The 23194-nt window shown below is 43.1% G+C and overlaps 1 protein-coding gene across 23 annotated transcripts in view; it reads right to left on the bottom strand.

Moving 5' to 3' along the window:
• The window catches only part of PSD3 (pleckstrin and Sec7 domain containing 3), a 588112-nt gene that overhangs the window by 159128 nt on the left and 405790 nt on the right, over positions 1-23194 (bottom strand). The window contains exon 1 of one of the 23 annotated variants that reach the window (XM_051819343.2): positions 7145-7701. The exons of the other annotated variants lie outside the window; for them this stretch is intronic. Coding sequence (XP_051675303.1) covers positions 7145-7303 — 159 coding nt within the window. The 5' untranslated portion in view covers positions 7304-7701. Of the gene's footprint in view, positions 1-7144; positions 7702-23194 lie in introns of those variants that run through there. 23 annotated transcript variants of the gene reach the window in all.

Genomic DNA, 23194 nt, shown 5'->3' with positions numbered 1-23194 from the left:
TTTACTGATATTGAGAGAGCTCAGAAGAAAATTATAGTAAGAAGCTCAGTAGGAATTCATTCCCTGTCAACAGCTGCTGGGGCTCCAAGATCTAGAGAAATCCTACTGCCTGCCCCCATGGATTTCTGAGCTGCGGAGTTGAAGGTGACTCCACTAAATGACACTGTAGTGCAAGAAGACCAGGCTGTTTGGGATAGCTACATAGTCTTATTAGCCCACCAGATTTGAATCTGGCAACAAGAAGTATACTGATGAATGCAGTGCCCTAGGTAGAACTTCACATTTGGAACCTTAACTGAAGGGTACAACCAAGTACACAACATGAGAGGATTCAGCTTGGGAAGAGAAGACCCTAGCTAGAACTTTCATCAAAGTTTTGACATGAATCATTCCAAAGACTCTACCTAGCAAAACAAATGCCAATAAATCAGCTGATCTATATATCAAAACGAGCATACTAAATGTTGTGCCAACAGAACATGGCATACTGGACTTCAAGATGTAGTGAAATGTCATCTGCTTGAAAAGCAAAACGAAAAATGAAAAAAAAAGAAGGGAAAGGAAACAGAGACGAGTAACTTTCATGGGATATCACTGAAGAGGAAGCTGTATTGTCTTAGCTACTCATGGTTTCTGCATCACCATGGATGAGGAAGTACAAAAATCTAGTACTAGTCGGCGCCATGGCTCACTAGGCTAATCCTCCACCTGCGGCACCGGCACCCCGGGTTCTAGTCCTGGTTGGAGCGCCGGATTCTGTCCCGGTTGCTCCTCTCCAGTGCAGCTCTCTGCTGTGGCCTGGGAAGGCAGTGGAGGATGGCCCAGGTGCTTGGGCCCTTCACCCTCATGGGAGACCAGGAGGAAGCACCTGGCTCCTGGCTTCAGATCGGCACAGCACAATGGCTGCAGTGCGCCGGCCGTAGCAGCTATTTGGGTGGTAAACCAATGAAAAAGGAAGACCTTTCTCTCTGTCTCTCTCTCTGTCTAACTCTGCCTGTCCAAAAAAAAAAAAAAAAAAAAATTAGTATTAGACTCTAAGCTGAGTATAATCCTTATCTAACAACAGACTGCACTAAACAAAAGGTATCAACCTGGACAATGCAAGATACCCGGTCACCATGCTTATTTCCACAGGACAGCTCCTAAAGCTAACCTCCCTGATCATAAAACTCTTTAAAATATTTTTTCTACCTTAACGCATAATAAAATTTCACAGATGTTCCCTTCCCTTGATTCTGGCAAGGATGTCACAGGAGCTAGGAACAGCTATGGACGGGTATTTTTCCTTGTGATGTTCAGATACTTGAGGAAGTTTTGAAACACCCACATTAGGATACCTTCACTGGAAAGGTGAGTTCAAATACAAACAGTCCATGCAAAAGAAATGGCTGAGCAAGAACACTGTAGGATACTAGGAGTTCATTTAGGGACATTCAAGCCAAAGAACACCAGCACTTCACTCAAGTGCAAATGGGTAAATAAGTGTGACAATAAAAATCTGTTTCTAATTACATTCAAGGGTCAACAAATATCAACCCATGAGGAACATAATTTATTGAACATTTACTCCTAAATAATTATTTGTACATCCTTTAAAAAAATGCTAATTGCAGTCAGGGCTGTGGCATAGCAGGTAAAGCCAGCAGAATCCCACATGGGGCTGGTTCCAGCCCCAGGTACTCCATTTCCGATCTAGCTCTTTGTTACGGCATGGGAGAGCAGTAGAAGATGCCCCAAGAACTTGGGCCCCTGTACCCCTGTGAAAGATCTGGAAGAGGCTCCTGGCTCCAGGCTTCTGATGGGCCCAGCTCTGGCCCTTGCAGCCATTTGGGGCACGAACCAGAGGATGGAATACTTTTCTCTCTATCTCTCCTCTCTGTCTGTAACTCTACCTCTAGCATAAAAAAAATCTTTTAAAAAATGCTAATTTACATGAAAGTGCCGGCAGGATCTGAGAAATTCAAAGAAACAGGCAGGGAGGCAGGTGCAGAGCAAGGATTTTTGGAGTTTAGGGAGAGTCCAAACAAACAAACCCTGTAGGAAAAACCAGTGTCACTTTGTTAGCTTTTGTAACATAAAAATAAAACCAACAGCAGTGAAAGCCTTTGAGACAAGGCTGACTCAAGTCTTAAGGGGGATAAATAGCTATTTATAATGATGAAATCTACAGAACTACCTTCTAGAAGGAGACAAGTCTCTTCTTAAGATCTCCTTTGGGTAATGATCACATTAAACATCAGAATGTGTTAGTTTGGTAGAATCACACCTGGAAGAAAAGCCTAACTTCTTAGAACACGAGAAGCACAGTGTAAGGAGAATAGAGCCAAGATCAGAAAAAACAAGAGTTCTGGAGACATAAGTGTCTTTATCTTTGCACTGCCAGATCTACCTTGTGAAAACGCCTCCTCCCTGATGCTCTTGCCTGCCAGGGTTATAAGTGGTGCAGAGATGTTCTTGATAGTCTAGCCTAATAGTTGTCTCTCTGAAAGGATCCAGCCAGAGGATGTTCTCCTCCAATTTAATAATAAACAAAGTGAGAGAGGTTTGCAGGAAAAATTTCAAATTGTGACTAAGGGTTTTTTTTTTTTCCAAATTATAGGAGATACAAATTTTAAAATTAGGCAGATATGAATGACCCCTTTGACCAGAATCTCCTTCCCAGGCTGTAGCTTTAGTCTACAAAACAACAATCTGCAAGCCTCCCACTAACGCTTCAAGGTTGCAAAAGGCCATTGTAATGATTGCTTCAGGGTCTTTTGTGTACAGATTTGACTCACAGAGAGAAAAATGATTAGCATTTACCTAACAGTGCTAAAGAAATAGCACGCAAAGCCTATGCAGAACACAGAGAATAGAGTTGATGGTGCCTTTCAACATTATTGCAACATGTTTTAAAAGCAATGAATTAAGCACTCCCAAAGCAGTGTTTTGGAGCAAAGCATTTGCATTTTTCTTTAACATACTGATGGTTAACATTTCCTACTGCAGAAACAGATTTATTCAAAATACACATCAAACTCACCTTCCTTGAATCTAACTCAGTCATTAGGTTCATTTCACAGACGAAATAACCCCATCAACCTCTGCAGGATTTCTAAAATTAACATTGGTCAGAACAACGACACCATTTTTTTCAGCTCCTGAATTTTATAGATGAGTGTGTCAGGGAGGGAAAGTGACTTGTCTAGGAGCACACTCCAAATAGTGAGCAAAACCCCAGGCTAGACCTCCAGGACACAGCGTCCTGGCCAACAAAGCAAATGGCCAATGTTTTCACTGTGCACCACCAAAAATAACAGAAGGTTTATTGTTAGTTTCTGAAATGTCACTGCCACAGAAATTCACTTCTTTGCTCTATTGTTAAATAATAAACTTTATTTTATATTTATTTATTTGAAAGGCAGAAATACATAGAATGAAGGAGAGAGAGAATCTTCCATCTATTAGTTCACTCCCCAAATAGTTGCAACAGCACAGACTGGGCCAGGCCAAAGCCAAGAGCCAGGAGCTTCTTCCAGGTCTCCCACATGGGTGCAGGGTCCCAAGCACTTGAGCTATCTTTTGCTGCTTTCCTGGGAACCAGAACAGCCTGGTTCCAGTTAGACTGGAACCAGAACAGCCAGGTCTCCAACCAGTGCCCACATGGGATGCCGGCACTATAGGCAGAGGCTTTAACCTACTATGCCACAGTATTGGCCCTAAATAATAACTTTAAACAGCTTAGTTAAATCCACATGATTATCATCTAGGGAATGTTTGGTTTAAACTCCAGCCTCATACTTTTCTTCAAACATGCCTGTACAATTCAACTGGGCATTCGATAATCATTGCCACAACATAAAGAAACAGAAGCATTGTGTTGTGCTGTTGCACATCTAAGTGGATACTGCTGTTTGTCAAGAGATGCATAAGGAAAGAGTGGTTTCATCAACATGATCGTTTATAGCATTATATTTTAAACCTTAATCATGTTAAAAATTAAGCAATATCAAAATAATCCATTTTTGAGATTTAACTAAACTCAAAGAAAGTGGAAATATGCAGCAAGATTGAGGCTTGAATCAACATGTCCTTATTGAACACCCCAAATTCTGGAGTATACTTTCAAGAAATTGATTCCAAAACACTGCTTAAGTCATAGGCAGAGAGGCAGCTGGCCCTGACAGCAGGAAGATCTGCACTGCCCCCTCATGGCCAGGAGCCTTGCTGGTAACTCTTCCAATACCAGACACAAGTGAAATGTAATTAATACACCTTAATAATAAATGCTGGTCTCCACAAAATGCATAAATATTCTTCCAAAACATATTAACACTAACACCCTGCCTACTTTATCTGCTTTACAATTTTATAGGCAAAGCCATACTATCCAGAGAGGAACAAATAGGATTCAACATCACCTTAAAGGGAAAAAAAAAAAAAAAAGTACACACAGTGAAACATATTTTGAATAAAACAACATACAAAATCTGTGTTTTGGTAAGGCAAGAAATATTGTTCAGACAATGTCAATCTAGGCCAGAAAGGATTAGAAAATTCAGTTTTCGTAATTTAAGATGATTAGGTCAATGAAAGCTCTATTTTTTTCTTAAAGCTAAAATCAAAACCAAAGAGTACCTAATCCTTCCAGAAGTCCTTTAACACTGGCTTCAATTACAGAACAAAAATGAGTGAACCAGATGAAAAGTCAGGTCTACGGAAGAATGGATATTTAAATAAACCATTATAGCCAACAAAACATAGAAACATCAAAGATGAAAGTTTTCAAGGAATACCGTAATATTACAATTCCAACTCTCTGAACACTTATTGTAGAAAGAGCCAGACAGAGCTCTAGAGAGGAAGAATTAAATGCCAGGAGCATATCATGAGTTAGTGGTATCTAGCTCCCCTTCCCCTCTTTTTATAAGGAGGGTGTGCAAGGGGTTGGGAGGTAGGGGCTGTGTGAAAATTTTTCTTATCATCAGATTAGAAATCCAACATTTTGGATGAAGAGTCAGTTAATCAAAATGTGCTACTTACATGATTAGCAGGAAGAAACCCTGATTTGAAGAGTTAAAAAAGTACTACTAGATAGAAATAAGGTGAACAAGAATTCTGATTATTAGCACTTGGAGTAAAATGTGTACACTGTGGGTAAGAATATGTACTGACATGTATTTATACTTGTCTATAAGATAATTCAAGGTACAAGCCTATACTGTTCTTCAGTAGACTTCACTTAGGCGATACAAACGGCTAGTGAAAGATTAGATTCAACCTATCGGATTTTTCAGTTCTCATGTTGTTTTAAACTAGCTTCTTTTGGCATTAAATTTTAAAAGACTAAACAATTCTAAAAAGAAAAATTTCTTGTAAGACACTGGGAGCTTGGATACATCCTAGAATACATACTCCAGAATGTAGAGACCATATATGCCTCAAAAAATAATAATTCTTAAAAAACTAACTATAATCTCCAAAGTATCACGTGGAAGCCTATCGATTACAATTCCAAAAGAATCTTTTCTACTGCAAATTTCTTGAAATGTTTGCAGTATTTCCTCCAAAAGTTCACAAGCACATATTAAGTGAGAGTGCCTGTGCTGTATGACAAGACAGGGTGGTCAGGAATCCTTCATTTGGTACTCATGTAGATTTCAACATTACCCAACACCAGCATAATTCTGGGTGCACCCACTAATATCACAATGCTTACACTACCCTCGGGATGGGAGTGAGGAGACCACAACAGAGTTAAGGATGACTTCTTGATCTTCCTACAACATCTGGCTGCAAACATTAAACCACAGAAGCCCAATCCAGAGATGCTTCCTGGTGCTCCCTACAGAAGCTCACTCTGTGCCCGTGTTGAGAATCATACACATGCCTACATACACTTATGCGCTTAGACAGGTCTGTCTCAGCAGAAACTGCAGTGGTCACTCCACAGGTTCAGTAGAAACTAATACATTCCCACTGGACCACACTCAAGGACTGTAAAGGCACATGTTTTTCCCAAAGCTACAGCTTTTTAAAAAATATGAGGGGGAAAAGCCACATTTGCCGACTTACGGGAGTCAATTAGCTAATGACCAATGGGGTTGGGCTCCACTGTGTCATGATCTAAGGGGGTGGAGAAGAAGTCATACTAAGGGATTTTGCTGCCCCTCCCCTGCCATATTTTGAGGGGAATCGGTTATCAAAGTCTCGCCATAATGTAATGTCATGGAAGCAAGGGGGGCAGGGGTGAAAGCCTGACACTGCTCTCACATGCAGGACGGAACCCACGGGAAGACTGAAATGACACCGAGACCCCTCCCAGAGCCTTCTCTGCACCTGATGAAGCCAGTGAGTCTCCACTGCAATCATCTCCCTCTCCGGCCCTGGAGTTCTGTGATCCTATGATTCTATTATTCCATTTTTAAACCTGTGGAGTGGGAGTGTTTCTGAGTAGCCTGCTCACACAGATGGTGGTGGGAAGAATCTCAAGAATATGTTGTATGTAGTAAATGCCCACTTCACTACGTAATCACTCCCTTCACATTTCACACGAACAAAGACGAGATTATCTTAAAGACAGCTGTAAAAGCACGAACTGTTCAACTGCAGCAGAGCCTCAGCACACACACATGTGTTTGGAACACGACAGAGGAATTCTCTCCTAATTACGTACACCTGGGGCTAAGGACGCTCCACATGGCCAGGGCTAATTGTGCATCAGCTCCACACGCTAAGGAAGAGTGGGAGGCCAGTGGAGGAAAGGCAAAAGGAACCAATGAAAGATAAAATCATGGACACTGTCTCTGGATTTCTGGAGTGCTAAAAATACACTGCACTGAAAAATCACTTGTCAAGGCAACCTTTCTGATACTAAAAGCAAGATCAATGTGCCAACCAACAGTTCCCCCAGTCATCTCGTTTTGAGCATTGTTGCAGCCCTTCCCTTCCACACACTGGATCTTTGCAAAACCGACCCACACCCCAGCAATCTTTGTACACAGAGTTCAGGTAGCATCCCTTCCACCTGATCATACCTGATTAGCTTAGAGCCATTTTATACTCCTTGTGAGTCTGTCACTGGACATTAGACACAGCAAACACTATCAAACACTGTTACGATACCATACAAATGGCAATAAGGTTTAGCAGGGGATTTCTTTACCTTGGTTTCCTTAGCAGAAAACTCTGAGGAGTTGGAAATTTTCATGGACTTTGACCGGTGGGACTGCCGCCGGATAGAGTCCTCCCGGGAGTATTTCACGGAGCCTGAGGTCCTCACGCGTACCTTGCTGGCACTCTGAACGCTATTCACACCAATCATTTCGAAGGTCAACCAAGGAAGGGGTTCGGAGAAATAAAAAGGCACTTTCCAGCCGTGACAAGGCTCTGGCACTAAAGGGACTCTGTCAGGTTGTGCCTGAGCAGCTCCGGAGCGAGCGCCGTGATCTGCCTTAGCTTAAGAAGCACCAGGCTGCCTCCCCCAGCATCTTCAACTACCCTGTTTGCAGCGAGCCTGATTGTTCCAGGCTCGCTCACGTCACTGGCTGCAAAGAGGAAAAAAAAATGCAATCCCACCCCTGCTACTCGGCTCTCCTTTCCACACACACACACACACACACACACACACACACAGCAAATTCACACACTGGAGCAAATGGCAATTGGCCAGCAAGCAATTCATTAACATTCCAAAGAGCAACACTGTTTCTCTGTGATATTGTGCAGTAAGCTCACTAATGTCAATAGCAAAATAGAGATAACACAAATAAAAATCTCAAGTAATCTGCGAGGCTCTGTGTGGGGCAGGAAGGGAGCTCGGTTTCCAAAAGAGGAAGAAAGATACGTTTGGGCGTCAAAAGGCTCAGTGAAAGGATGGGAGCGAGAAAGCCACCTCAGCAATCAATAATCGCCGTTCTTTACTGTTTCAGGCCACATACTGTTTAACAGCAATTCAAATGGTATCATCACGGAGAAGAATTAAATGTTTCTTACGGCCATAGACCACTAAAGCTAGACGTTTAAACAGGAATCGTGTCGGCATATACAGCAGATCCAGAAGAACATGTTATGCCACCGCCCCTCCAAATTGAAAAGTTAAGAAAAAATAACTGTGGGGTTAGCAATGGTAACTTTAAATATGGCTTGGAGTGAGAGCACCAAAGCCAACTCACATCACTAAGAAGCCAGAAGCTTTCCCAAGAGCTCCAAATGCTGTTGGTGTATTCAGGGACATGCAGTCTCCTGGGTTAGAATTACAAATGGGAGAGTGAAAGGAAACAGGATCATTTTAGGTCCTGATACATGAAGTTCGTTTTGAGCCCAACATTCAAGACCGCACGTCAGCTTGTCTTCCAGATAAAGGAGGCTTTGGTGTTAACATAAATAAAACTTAAAAGAAAATTCTGTCCTCGCTTTATACTTCACAAAGCATGCGCCAAAGGGATAAAAGTGGTGGACTGTAACAGTGATAAAAAGGCGACTGGTTAGAATGTACATAATTCTAACTCAGGCACACACTCCACAGGCAAATACCTCCACTGTACAGAAGTAAGCCTGAGGCAGAGCCCATAAAGAAACAGACAGCAGAGTCAAGGTAAAAATTTAAGAAGCTCTACATGAAAGACAACAGACCCTGCTTCAGTGTGGTTACAAACTCACAGCGCTGGTTGAAAAGAAACATAGTTGGTTGAAAAGAAACATATCCTTTGGATATTTGCCAGTCACCATACTGAGGAGTTAGAATGAACTTAATTTTCTTTTTTCTCCCAAAACAGTCAAATAAAAAAGAATAGAACCCAGGTGCTAGCATGAGATGTTTAGCAGAAATGGGCTATCCATATTCAAACTCTGCCCAAACTGTCATTATTTCCACATTGTTACTAACAACCACTGCCATCTGTCTAACACCTAATACTTTATAGGAGAGTAACAGGTCATCTCATTTTGGCTCTCTACTTGACAATCTTGGAAAGTGGGCTGCGGACCCTACAAACCCACTTTACAGATGAGTACAACAGGGCAAGGCCAGTGTCAACGTCTTATGTGAAGCCTCAAAGCTGCTGACGTCACCCACTGCCCTTTCTGCCAGTCAGGGACAGAGGAGGCCTCCCTGGCCCAGCCATGCAGTCTCCATCTCAGAACACAACCCTGTAACTGCCCAGAGTGCAAAAGGCTGCCATCAGCAGTCTAAGGAATCACAGCACACAAGACCAGAAAACACCCAGAGGAGGGGTATATGTGGGCTGTGTCCTCAAGAGGGACCGAGCAGCTGCCAGGACCCCCTGCACCCAAGGCCTCATCCTACTGACTTAAACTGAATCCCCACTGCTGCCCAATACTACTGCTTCTTCATTCTGGGTAAATGCGCTGGACTGTAGCTTCCACTCAAGCTGCACCAGAAATTCAAGACCTCTTTCTCTCTAAAGCTTTCCCGACTGACCTTTGCTGTCCTCCTGCCTGGAGGGAACTCTGTTGCCCACACACAGCTGGCTTCTCATTATTCAGTGGTCAACCCAAATGCACCTTTTCAGAGACCTCCTCTGGACACCCTCCCTCAAACAGCGCCCTCTCTCCACCCTGGTCATTCTCCCTCATGGTTCCAGAGCCCTTGTCCTCACTGCACTCAGGACTGCCTGAATCATCAGCATCTCCAGCCCACAGTAGTGCCACAAAGGGGACAGGAACTCAGTGAGGACTTAGCAAATGCAAAAACTACTCAAAGAGTCATTTCCCTTCTCCATCAGATTTTCTGTCATTAAACTTCCATAAAAACTTAATTTTTTGTTGAAAAACGAACAAATACCCAATAAAATTTTCCTGCCTGTACAAAAGAGCATGCAATGAAATTTAGGATTCCTTCTCGCACTATTTGCCTATGCCCTCCACCCAGAAAGGATCTGTGTCAGTTTGCTATTCATCTTTTCAAAGTTTATCCATTCATATATACTGTGTGTGTACATGTATGTGTCCTATCCATTATCTTATCAGCTATGAATGATGGAAGCATGATATATATTTTTAATGTTTCCTGATTTTTTAAAAAGGTTTATTCAGTTATTTATTTGAAAGGCAGAGTTACAGAAAGGAAGAGAGAAAGAGAAAGAAAAATCTTCCACCCACTGGTTCACTCCCCAAATGGTCACAATAGCCAGGGCAGGGCCAAGCTGAAACCAGGAGCCTAGTACTCCACCCAGTCGGAGTTTGTGAACTCAAGTGGCTTCCATAGCCTTGGCAGCTCATGACAAGAGGCTTGGGTGATTACTGACATCATAAATAAGAATGTCAATTGTTAAATCAACAACAGGAGTCACTGTACACTTGCTCCCCATGTAGGATCTCTGTCCTTAATGCGCTGTACTATGAGAATTAACAGTAAAACCAATATTCAAACAGTACTTTATACTTTGTGTGTCTGTGTGAGTGCAATCTGTTGAAATATTTACTTAGTATATACTAAGCTGATCTGCATATAAAGATAATTAAAAATGAATCTTTTTTAACTTTTATTTAATTAATATAAATTTCCAAAGCACAGCTTATGGATTACAATGGCTTCCCGCCCATAACATCCCTCCCACTGCAACCCTCCCATTTCCCACTCCCTCTTCCCTTCCATTCACATCATGATTCATTTTCGATTCTCTTTATATACAGAAGATCAGTTTAGCATACATTAAGTTAAGATTTCAACAGTTTGCTCCCACACAGAAACATAAAGTGAAAAATACTGTTTGAGTGCTAGTTATAGCATTAAATCTCAATGTACAGCACACTAAGGACAAAGATCCTACATGAGGAGTAAGTGCACAGTGACTCCTGTTGTTGACTTAACAAATTGACACTCTTGTTTATGGCCTCAGTAATCACCCTAGGCTCTTGTCATGAGCTGCCAAGGCTATGGAAGCCCTCTGAGTTCACCGACTCTGATCATATTTAGACAAGGCCATGGTCAAAGTGGAAGTTCTCTCCTCCCTTCAGAGAAAGGTACCTCCTTCTTTGATGACCCGTTCTTTCCACTGGGATCTCACTCGTGGAGATCTTTCATTTAGGGTTTTTTTTTTTTTTTTTTTTTTTTTTTTTGACAGAGTGTCTTGGCTTTCCATGCCTGAAATACTCTCATGGGCATTTCAGCCGGATCCGCATGGGGGAAACTTGTTGAAGTGAAATGGACACTATGAGAAACAGTGACTTGATCAGCTCTTGTCCTGACGGTTGATGTACAATGTAATACTTTATCCATTTTAGTATTTTTTTTTGTTCTAGTACCATTGGTTGAACTCCTTAATTAACACACAAATTATTCTTGGGTGTTTAAATTTTAACTGAAAAGTTATCCCTGTTAGGAATTTGGAAAACATTATGCTAAGTGAAATAAGCCAATCCCAAAGGGACAAATACCACTTGTTCTCCCTGATAGGTGACAACTAACTGAGCACCAAAAAGGAAACCTGTTAAAGTGAAATGAACACTAGGAGAAACGGTGACTTGATCAGCCCTCACCCTGACTGTTGATGAACAACTTAATATGTTATCCCTCTTAGTACTTTTTTTTGTTTGTTCTACTTAATACTTTTGGTTGAATACTGTAATCAATACACAATTCTTCTTAAGTGCTGAAACTTAACTGAAAAGTGATCACTGTTAAATATAAGAGTGGGAATAAGAGAGGGAAGAGATGTGCAATTTGGGACATGCTCAAGCTGACTTACCTCAAACAGTAGAGTTAGAAACATACCAGGGGATTTGAATTCAATCCCATCAAGGTGGCATGTACCAATGCCATCTCACTAGTCCCAGTGATCAATTTCTGTTCACAATTGATTATAATGATAGGACTAAGAACCAAAGGGATCACATAAACAAGAATAGTGTCTGCAAATACTAGCTGATAGAATAAAAAAGGGAGAGAACGATCCAACATGGGAAGTGAGATACACAGCAGACCCATAGAATGGCAGATGTCCTAAACAGCACTCTGGCCTCAGAATCAGCCCTTAAGGCATGCAGATCCGGCTGAAAAATGAATCTTAATGAAGAATGGGATGGGAGAGTGAGTAAGAGATAAGTTGGTTTGCGGGTGGGAGGGTGGTTTTGGGGGTGGGAAACCGCTATAATCCAAAAGTTGTATTTTTAAATTTATATTTATCAAATAAAAGTTTTCTAAAAAAAAAAAAAAAAAAAAAAAAAACCACCCAGGTGGTAAGAGCCCAAGTACTTGGGCCATCTTCCGCTGCTTTCCCAGGCCCATTAGCAAGGAGCTGAATCAGAAGTGTAACAGTTGGGACTAGAACTGGAACTCATATGAGATGCTAATTTGGCAAGTGGTGGCTTAACCCATTGTGTCACATGCTGGCCCCTGGAATGATCCTCATGATAAAAGAAAAATCAGAAAACTTCCATTTGGAGAGTGGGCCAGTAGATGGAAGATTTCTTTCTCCATCTCTCTCTGTAACTCTGCTTTTCAAATAAAAGATTTTTAAAAAATCATTCCTCATTAACATACAGAAGAGCACCTTACTCTTGTTAATAGCTGCATCATATTTCATGTATAGATGCATCATATTTTATCAAGAACTTATTACTGGACATTTAGTTGACAGTCTTTTGCCATAATCAATAATGATGCAGTGAATATGTCTGTAACATAACACATCTTAAACAACAGTGGAAGATTTTTCCTTGTCGTCCTCCACCATTCACTGCATATTACCATAGTCACCAGGTTGGGTACACATGGGGCTCACAACTAGGGACAGTCTGAAATAATCACTTCTAGATCCACTGGCTGGCCTGTCTTTGCCTCACTGCCGGAAGGCTGAGTGTCCTCAGACATCAGCCAGCAGACGTTACTTTACGACAGGCCTCCTGGAGAGTTGCAGCTGTTGAAAAATACAAAACAACTTTCCATATAAACTTCGGCAGAAAATGAAGGTGACCTCCATATTAAATCAAAATTGTAGGAGAGTTTTAATGGGGCAAACTAATTAACTTGCAGGCTGGAAATTGGTACTTTGACTTCAGATGTTTTCTCTGACTGAGGCCTCTGTCTGGTACTCAGGCCCTGAAAGGCTGCTAAAGCATCCTACTTAATGGCCATCAGAAAACTGGCATTGTGGCATGGCAGGTAAAGCCCCCATCTGCAATGTCTGCATCCCTTATGGGGCCGGCAGGCATAGGTTCATGTCCCAGATGCTCCACTTTGGATCTAGCTCCCTGCTAATGGCCTAGGAAATGCACAGAAGATGGCCCAAGTGCTGAGAATCCTGTCACCCACATGGGAGGCCCAGAAGAAGCTCCTGGCTACTGGCATCAGCCTGGCTCAGCCCTGGCTGTTTTAGCCATGGAAAATAAACCAGAAGATGGAAGGTGTCTCTGTATAACTTTGACTTTCAAATCAATCAATCAATCTTAAAAAACACCACCTCTGTAAATCTCTCTAGGCTAGAGAGATGAATTCAATTTAAGACATCGTCATTGTGTGCCTAAGTAATAGGGGCTAAGGATATATAAGAGCACTTCACAAGTTCATGGAAAATGGAATTAAAAGGTAGGCTTTTTTTTTTCCACAAAAATTTTCCAGATCCATGCATTTGAGAGAAATTCAGAAGGTTTAAAGAAAATGTGTATTATGGAAAAAATATTCACAGATTTTAATTTGTTTTTGCAACAAAAATAAACTTTTATTCATAGTTTTGTTTTCTATTATTTACTTCTTTGTCTTCATAAATAAGGCAGACACAAAGACAGAGCCACACAGAGACAGAAAGAAATCTTCCTTCTGCTGGTTAATTCCCCCAAATGCCCTTAAGAGCTAAGGTCAGGGCCAGCGTGAAGCTGGGGACTGGTAAGTCAATGAGGTGTCTGTCACATGGATGGCCAGGACCTAACCATGTGAGCTCTCACCTCTTGCCTCCCAGGGTCTGCATTAGCAGGAAGTTAGAGTCAGAACTTGAATCCAGACACTCTGATATGGGATGTAGGCAACCTAACCAGTGTCTTAATTGCTAAACTAAATGCTTGCCCATACACTTGCCTTTTAATTCCATTTTCCCACAAACATGTTGAAGTCCTCTCATACAATACTGATAAAGTTAGGTCCTTAACTCTGGGCAGCTGGCACTCAGGTCAAGGATGGTGTGAGAGGGAGCAGGAACTTCTGTGCCATGATTACAATGGTGAATACTCTGACAGCAAAGTGCAGTTCAGTGAGACAGACAGGAGAGCAGCAGTGGTACCCAGGCAGATGCTTCCTTCTTTTCTAAGAAAATGTCATGTAGCTATTAGCAGAAAAAAACGAAGATGGAGTTATGAACTCTGGAGAAAAGCCAAAGGGATGTGACTTATAAACACTAGCTGTCCAGAGGTATAATTAACATGGTACCAGGAGGGGCCGAGGAGGGGCGAGAGGCCCAAGGTGTCAGGAGGAACCCAGCTCCAGTTTATTTTCAGATCAGCATTGTGGTTGTAATGTTCACTCAGGTTAATGTAAAAGTCTCTCAAGGCTTTGCCTGTGTTCTCTGGATTACATGTGCTGCACTGAAGCAGAGGAAAGTGAGGGAAGTCAGATCAGGTGCTGGCAGAGGTGTTTTGGCCATGACTATGTTGTGGCCCAGCATCTGTGGCCCAGGCTGCTCCTGTTGCTGTAAAGGTGCTGCTGACTTTCTAGGCCATTCTCATTCTCACTCTCACTGTGAGGGAACCCCAGGAATGATCACCTGCAACCTGGCCTCCAGAGGTTGACTCTGAGCCCCGCAAACATGAAGCTATTTGTCCAGGATCTCCTAACAATCACATGACAGAATGGAGACCCATGCTCAAGTTTCCCAGTTTCCAACACAGAAGTTTCTCTCTGTTCTTTTCTCCTTTGCTATTTGTTTCTTGAAAGAGAGACGTTCCATTAACACAGATCTCTTTAGACTGCAGTAAAGCTTGAAATGGTTACCTTGAAAGAGAAAATTCATTGCTAGGGTACTGACTCCAGAAGGGAGGCTGAGGTCAGCCACAAATAAAACAGCTGTGGGAAGGAGACCTGGAATAACAACTTAGGAACTCATCCCAGGGTGTAGAAAAATGTGTGGCAGCTTCCTGCCCTTGACGTGACAGGAGTTAGGTGTGCGTCATTACACTCTCAGGGACTGTTCCTTTCCAAACAGCAACAGGGCCACACAACCAGCGAACATTCCAGAGAACAGTATCTCCCACAGATCCTGGGGTTACTCGGTATACAAAACAAACTGGTGGATATCAATGCTCCATTACCGGGTTTCCTCCTGACACTCTAAACCGAAAAATCTCATGATGTTTCCCCAACCTGAAAGTTTCTTGCCTTGTATGTTAAACAACGGGTTGGAGGATGCGTTCTTGAATTTCCTTTATTCTTACAGAGCTGCTTAGGACAAGGTCATATAGCCTCAAAGCCAATGCACAGGCAAGAACTGCAAGCCACCCAACCTGGGCCTGCCTGGGATCAGAGAACAAGGTGCGATCTGAACTTGAATGTGCCAGAGCCCCTTCAGAAGTGAGTGGTCTCCAGATTGGACTTCCACCTTAACGTTTCGATTCCAATCACTACTGCCTTGCCAGCATTTCTCATCTAGCCCACAGCACTTCTCCCAGACCCCAGATGGAGGAGGCAGGTTTACATCACACTTCCTGCCTCCTTTGAGGGTTGGCCAAACAGAGCCTTTCTCTTCTCGAAGATGATGCCACAGGTTGGCTTTTCTGCACATTGAGGGGGCAGACCTACCTTGCTCAGTAGCACTTTAATTAGGAAAAGCAGACCGATTAGATATAGAAATACTCCCTGCTTCCTTTTTCCTGTCTTCCTCCAGGCTCTCCCTGCTGATACTTCTCCAGCATGGGAGTCCATTTTGAAGCCCATCAGATGGTGGCACCCTAGACCCCAGCACTGGAATCCTGATCCACACATGGTCCAGCCACGTGAGCCTGATGTGCGCCTGACATCTGTATATTAGTGCCACATGCCACTAATCCACCACTTGGACATGCCCTGACTTTGCTAATTAGGTCAGATACTTTCTCCCACGATAGATGCTCAGCCTGCAGGGCCTGAATTGCTTGCTGGTCCCTTGTCCTTCACTTCCAGACTTCTGAACAAGTTTCACCTGCACATGCCTTTGCCCACTTAGCTGTATCCCTAAGTAGAAAGTTTTGTCTAGCAGGGGCTGCAGATTTCCTGGGTTTATGGGCATCACCCAGAATGCAGACTAAATCATCTCTCATGGATAATTATTATCTATAGTAACTGGCAGTTGGAAATCAAAAACCCTATGACTCGTTCAACCTATGAGGACATATTAATTACCTCACTCGAGCAGCCCTCAATCCTGCCTGTAGCATCGCATGCTTCTAGTTCCATCTGTTCCTCAAACATACAAAGCAACAGGATGGGGGATAGATCTTTAAATAGAACCTTCTTACATTTAAAATTAAATAACATTCTTGAGGGGGGAAAAACACCCTGTAAGCGTGAAATAGTTCCAAGCTTGAAAAAAATCATTTTTCCCTCAGGAACTGAACCAGTCACTTAAGAGGTTTTAGACCAGAGTCATGGATTAAGAAGTACTGGAACATGCAGAGAGATGACTGCGTGTGTGTCGACACACATAATAATGGTATAACTGACACTGTCACAGTCAGTTCAGCCCTCTGCAAGCCCACGGGAAAGAAACACAGAGCCTCATCTGGGAGCTACCAGGTCTCTGGAAAGGAGGTAAACCCAGCCGGTATACCTGAGGCACCATCTGTTCTCACTGTGCCAGAAGAAACTTTCTTTATTCTACCCCTCCCCCAAATAAATACAAAATGCAGATACAGAAATTTCAGAGCCCCAAAATCTGTTCTTTCAAGTGAAAAAAAAAAAACCCACAATAATTGTATACGGCATGGCAGATGCTGAGAAAATCCTCTGTTCCAGGAGTTAATCCAATAAACCCATTCATGACTATCTTTTTATAATATCTAGTGCCAATTCAACAACTATCCCCAAGTGCCTAATACATAGTAGGCTTAAGATTGAGGAGGCAAAAAAAATGGTCTGAAATTCATGCCCTTAAGGGATTGTACTCCAAACGCCTACTATTCTCTGAGTAAGAAACAATGTCAATCAAAGTTCTCCTCTGGGGTGGACACTGACAAGTGGTTAAGGTGCCACTTGGGATACATGCAGCTCACATTAGTCTGCCTGAGTTTGAGCATGGGCTCCATTCCCAATTCTAGTTTTCTACTAATGCATACCCCGGGAAGCAGCAAGTGATGGCTTTGAGCACTTGGGTCCCTGCCACCAATGTGAGAGACTTGGATTGAGTTCCTGGCTTCTGGCTATAGCCTGGCCTAGCCTAGGCTGTTGCAAACATTTTGGGGAACGAACCAGTGGCTTAGAGAGTTAATCTCTCCATGTCCATCTCCACCTCCTTCACACTTTCCCTTTTTCTATGTATAAATATATGCATGTATGTGTGTGTCTGCCTCTCAAATAAACAGAAAAAAAAACTTTTTTAAAGTTACCAACTCTGGCCGGCGCCACGGCTCACTAGGCTAATCCTCCGCCTGTGGCACCAGCACACCGGGTTCTAGTCCCGGTTGGGGCACCGGATTCTGTCCCAGTTGCTCCTCTTCCAGTCCAGATCTCTGCTGTGGCCCGGGAAGGCATTGGAGGATGGCCCAAGTGCTTGGGCCCTGCACCTGCATGGGAGACCAGGAGGAGGCACCTGGCTCCTGGCTTCGGATTGGCACAGCGTGCTAGCCACAACGCGCCGGCCACAGCGGCCACTTGGGGTGTGAACCAACAGAAAAAGGAAGACCTTTCTCTCTTTCTCGCTCTCTCACTGTCTAACTCTGCCTGTCCAAAAAAAAAAAAAAAAAAAAAAGTTATCAACTCTACCACCATTTCTTTTTTTTTTTTTTTTTTTTTTTTTTGACAGGCAGAGTGGTAAGTGAGAGAGAGAGAGACAGAGAGAAAGGTCTTCCTTTGCCGTTGGTTCACTCTCCAATGGCCGCCACGGCCAGCGCGATGCGGCCGGCGCACCGCGCTGATCCGATGGCAGGAGCCAGGAGCCAGGTGCTTTTCCTGGTCTCCCATGGGGTGCAGGGCCCAAGCACCTGGGCCATCCTCCACTGCACTCCCGGGCCACAGCAGAGGGCTGGCCTGGAAGAGGGGCAACCGGGACAGAATCCGGCGCCCCAACCGGGACTAGAACCCGGTGTGCTGGCGCCGCTAGGCGGAGGATTAGCCTAGTGAGCCGCAGCGCCGGCCTACCACCATTTCTTGTGCCTTACTTTCATTTATCAGAAAGTCCTTTGAAATCACCAATATTTCATTTTCCATTTTTTTGTTACTTGCTTGGTAGTTTGAATCTCCTTGTTTTTTAATCAGTCCTTAAAAATTTCAAGCCATGTTTGATTTCAGCAACAATGGTTATCATTTGGTAGTATGTAAGAGTAACTGTATGCTCTAAGTGAAAAAGACATTTGCAACTTCTGTTCAACATTTTTATTTTCCCTATTCACTAGGAACAGAATATTGAGTAAAACTAGACAGATTCCTGCTTCCTTTGAGCTTTTGCTGAGATAGACATTAATCAAATAATTAATGAGTCATCAAACAATCCCACAAATGAATGTAAGCCAGCAACTACCCTAACACTATAGAGAGGCTGCTGCCTCTGGAAGTCTAACCAGATTCTAACTCACCTGGCCTTAAGGAATCTGGGAAGAAAATTAAGAAAAAATGCTTAAGAAGACACCTGAAGAATGAAGAAGGAAAAAGAGGGAGAAACACTATGTGCAAAGGCCCTGAGTGTGGGCAAAAGGTAACCAGAAGCAACAGACAGAAGCCCTGAGATATCCAGAGTGGGAGCCCTGGGATAAAAGTGTTATCAAGGCTCACGGGCAGCCACCAATCAAGCAACAGCAGAATCTCCCTGGAATTCTGAGGGACTCTTCTTTCTCCAAAAGCTGACGGTGATCACTGTGCCACGTTAACAGCCTTTCCTTAGCCTCCTGAAATGCTGGGGCTTACACAGACAGCAAATCAGCTCTGCTCCATGCCAGCGTAGAGTTGATAATGGCTGGTGTGCTCTGGCCACGAAAAGCTTGCTTAGGTCAAGCTATCTAGCAGTGACACCTCCAGCTGTGGGTAGGTGACAGCAGCAGCGGTGGTTACACCAGTCACAAAGTAACCTGCAAAGACGCATGCTTTGGGGGGGACACTTTCTGTGCCTAAGCTTATCCTTGGCTTTCGTTCTCAAAAGGACAGTAAAGCAAGCCACCTATACTATGGTACGAAGGTATTAGTTTAATTCCTCATCAATGAGATCTCGCCACAAGTCATATATGTAAGAACTGAATACAGAAAGTTGAGGAACTTTAACACTATCCCAACTTTAACAACAAAGCTGTCTCGGGGGCTTCAGAAGTTCATTTCTTTTTAGGGTTAGAAGTTCAATAGAGGAGCTCATCCTCAGGTAAGTCATGGAGCTAATTCTGGAGCCTGGTCCATTCTGAAACAGGTAAAGGCCAGGCTATACATATCACAGAAAACAGATGATCAGCTTCTCACACACAGCCAGACTGTTAAGGCACAGAGGATACAGGGTTGTTTGAAATACATTTCCCAAATCTACTGGTTTTATTACTGCTATCCTGAACAACATCCATAGGGTTCCTATGGGACCAGATCAATCAGAAATGGGCAGCCTTAAATAAAACAACCAAAGGAAACAGATTGGGGCACGTGCTGCGGCATAGTGGGCTAAGCCTCTGCCTGCAGTGGCCGGCACCCCATGAAGGCACCAGTTCTATTCACAGCTGCTCCTCTTGTAACCCAGCTCTCTGCTATGGCCTGGGAAAGCCGCAGAAGATGGTCCAAGTGCTTGGGCCCCTGCACTCACGTGGGAGACCCAGAAACAGCTCTTGGCTCTTGCCTTTGGATCGGCCCAGCTCTGGCCTTTGCAGCCATTTAGGGAGTGAACCAGCAGATGGAAGACCTCTCGCTCTCTCCCTCTGTCAAAAACTTTACCTCTCAAATAAATAAATAAATAAATAAAAATTAAAAACACATTTACTGTTTAATATTCTCTAGATTACCCAAATTTCAATTCAGCTAAGTCCATAATTGTGGCTTCCACCATGGTAAGCCACTCATATGGTGGCAGGGAATTATGACGTACATGAGCCAAACAGAACTGCATTCACATCTGGGTTTTGTCACTGATGGTCATTGACTGTGTAAGTTACTCAAGTTCTCTAAATTTTACTGAAAAACCAGGAGAAGCATGCTGCATTGAACATCTGTTGACTTCAGGCTACTTTAAATAACTTTCTGTGTTAGAGGAAACTCTGCCGTGTGCTGGGAGAGATATGTGGACATGCTCTGTCCCTGTAAGCCATGTGACCTAAGCTTGGCCACCAGATGCTCTCAAAGCAGGGATACAAAGATTGAGTTAGTGGCAGGGCACCTCTGTGGCAGTTATGGTGCCAGTCTACCCCTGTGCTGTCAGCTTTCTGTGGCTAAGGTCTCTTTTACTACCATGATTTTCAAAATCATACCACCACCTCCATTCATGATCTAATGACCTTCTTTTAAAGGTCAAATATTTCAAATACTTATTTGAAAGACAGAGTTACAGAGAGAGGTAGAGCCAGAGAGAGAGAGGTCTTCCATCTGCTAGTTCATTCCTCAGATGGCCGCAACAGCCAGAGCTGCGCTGATCCGAAGCCAGGAGCCAGGAGCTTCTTCTGGGTCACCCACGTATGTGTAGGGGCCCAAGAACTTGGGCCATCTTCTACTGCTTTCCCAGGCCATAGCAGAGAGCTGGATTGGAAGTGGAGTAGCCAGGACTAGAACAGGCACCCCTATGGGATGCCGGGGCTGCAGGCCAGGGCTTTAACCCGCTGCACCACAGCACTGGCCCTGATCTGATGACCTTCTAATAGATTCCTTTTACATTGGTGTTATCAAAGAGTACTTCCTTTTTTTTTTTTTTTTTTTTTTTTGTAGCCAAATATTCTTGCTACAAGATTGAAGATTGTGGACAAGAAACAGAGATGAAGCATTTGACATAGCATTTGATATGTAAGGGGCATTCGTGGGAGTGGAGAGTTAATGCTGGATTCCAAATGCTCTCAAAGATTTGTGAATTTGGGTGTTGAAAATACTCCTGCCTGAGCCTCATGAAATGATAAAATCAGAGGTTTGTTTCAGTAACAAAGATTAAAAAGATACTAGGATCTATTTAATCCTGAGGCACCAAATCATAAATAATCATCGGTACAATCTTATCGTTCCCTGCACCTTACATACTTATCCACCACTGCCCCATGACCCCCTACTTTTGAGCCAACTCACCCTATGTGCTGCCACCACCATCATGTTCTGGAGAAAACCACTACAGAACTCCCATGAACCAGCTCCTTTACCTCCTACAAGCGGTTAAAATTATTCTGATGAAATGGTCTTCGAGAAACAGTGATCTCTCAAGGGGGCCTTGGAGCTGGCCAAGGCTGTGGAGAAAATAATGGCGTCCAAAAACTAACAGTCTTAGATATTAAAAAAAATTAACATTTCTACATAAGAAGTGTAGAATAAACCAATAAACACAAAGGAAAACAAAAGAAACAGAGACTCTAAGACAAATGGCTTGGAAAAGTGACCGGGGTTAGGCTGTGTAATTCTCAAATTCTCTAGAGACAAAACTGCCCCTAGGAAGACTAAAGATCTCCATCAGAGGGGAATGTCTTCTTCACAAAGAGCAGTAATGGCAAAGAGCTGATGAGAGCTCACATTACAGTGACACAGACAGCACCACTTGGGAAGGCTTGGTGAAGGCTGATAATCTAAATTAAATCTTAATATTTCTCAAAGGAAGCTGCAGACACAACAGTCTTTGATACCTGACAGCCCCAAATCAGCCGTGCAGACAGGAAAGTGCAAGTGTGAGCTAGGAGGGTGACAGCATTTTTCATGCCTCCTGTCATGTTATAAACAGAACTGGGCAGTACATCAAATGGAGACGTCCCTCCACGTCCACAGGGAGTTAGTTCCAGGACCTGCCTCAGAAATCAACATCTGCAGATGCTTGAATCCCTTAGATGAAATGGCACAGTATTAGCGCATAACATATACACACTACCTTCGATACCTTCAATCATCTCTAGATTACTTATAATATCTAACGCAAGGTAAATGCTATATAAATAGTTGGTACATTGTATTATTAGACAGTAGAGACATGATATTATGATGCAATCCCCCCACACTGCCACACCTCAGAATATTTTTGGTCTGTATTTGGTTGCATCCATGGGTTTGGAGAGCTGACTGTAATTTCGAAACAGACTATTAGAATTCTTCCATGCACTATGGAAAATCCGTGAGGGATTTCCTAAAACTGTGAATAATTTTTGTCTATTTCTCCTTAGGGGAAATTTTTATTATGTGTAACTGATACACACAAAATAATACATGGTGGGGTGCCTAAGGGTTAAGCCACCAGTTGGGATTCTCATACCCAATATCAGAGTGCCTGGGTTTATGGCCTGACTCCACTCAATCATGGCTTCCCATGTGGGAGACCTGGACTGAGTTCCTGACTTGTGGTTTCAATCAGGCTCAGCTCTGGCTGTTGCATGTATTTGGGGAGTGAATCAGTAGATGAGAATTTTGTGTGCCTGCCTCTCTAAGAATAAAAACAAAAAAATTTAAAAAAAGACAAAACACCCACATGGAATATTGATACAAGATACCAAAAATCAAACACCCCATAATACCTCCTACCCCAGTACAGGAAAGAGAACACAGGCATCAGCATTAAAACTTCTGGGGGACCAATTTCAAAATTTTTGCACTTCCCTGACACACACATTTTAGGAAACAATTTGGCATTTTCTTGTCAAGTTGGATTTCCTACCTGATGACCTTTTAGTTCTTCTTCTAGCACTATACCCTAGAAGAATCCCTGACACTTAAGCTCCAGAGGATGAGTTTAAAAATGTCGTTGTTTGTAACAAGAAGGAGCTGGAAACAACTCAAACAGTTAATTAAGTGATGTAATTTCATGCAAGCAGATTAGTAAGAAAATTCTTGGGTGGACAAAGTGCCAGGCTGCTCAGACGCCTCCTCCATGGAGGACACATCCAGCCTCGCCCACCAGCCCTCTCTGAGAACTGCCCTGAGAGGGAGCAGCTGCCTGGC

This window comes from Oryctolagus cuniculus, chromosome 8, assembly GCF_964237555.1.
Source record: "Oryctolagus cuniculus chromosome 8, mOryCun1.1, whole genome shotgun sequence".
Taxonomy (NCBI): Eukaryota; Metazoa; Chordata; class Mammalia; order Lagomorpha; family Leporidae; genus Oryctolagus; species Oryctolagus cuniculus.
Note: the sequence above shows the minus strand (reverse complement) of the source record. Positions and strands in the feature narration are given on the sequence as shown.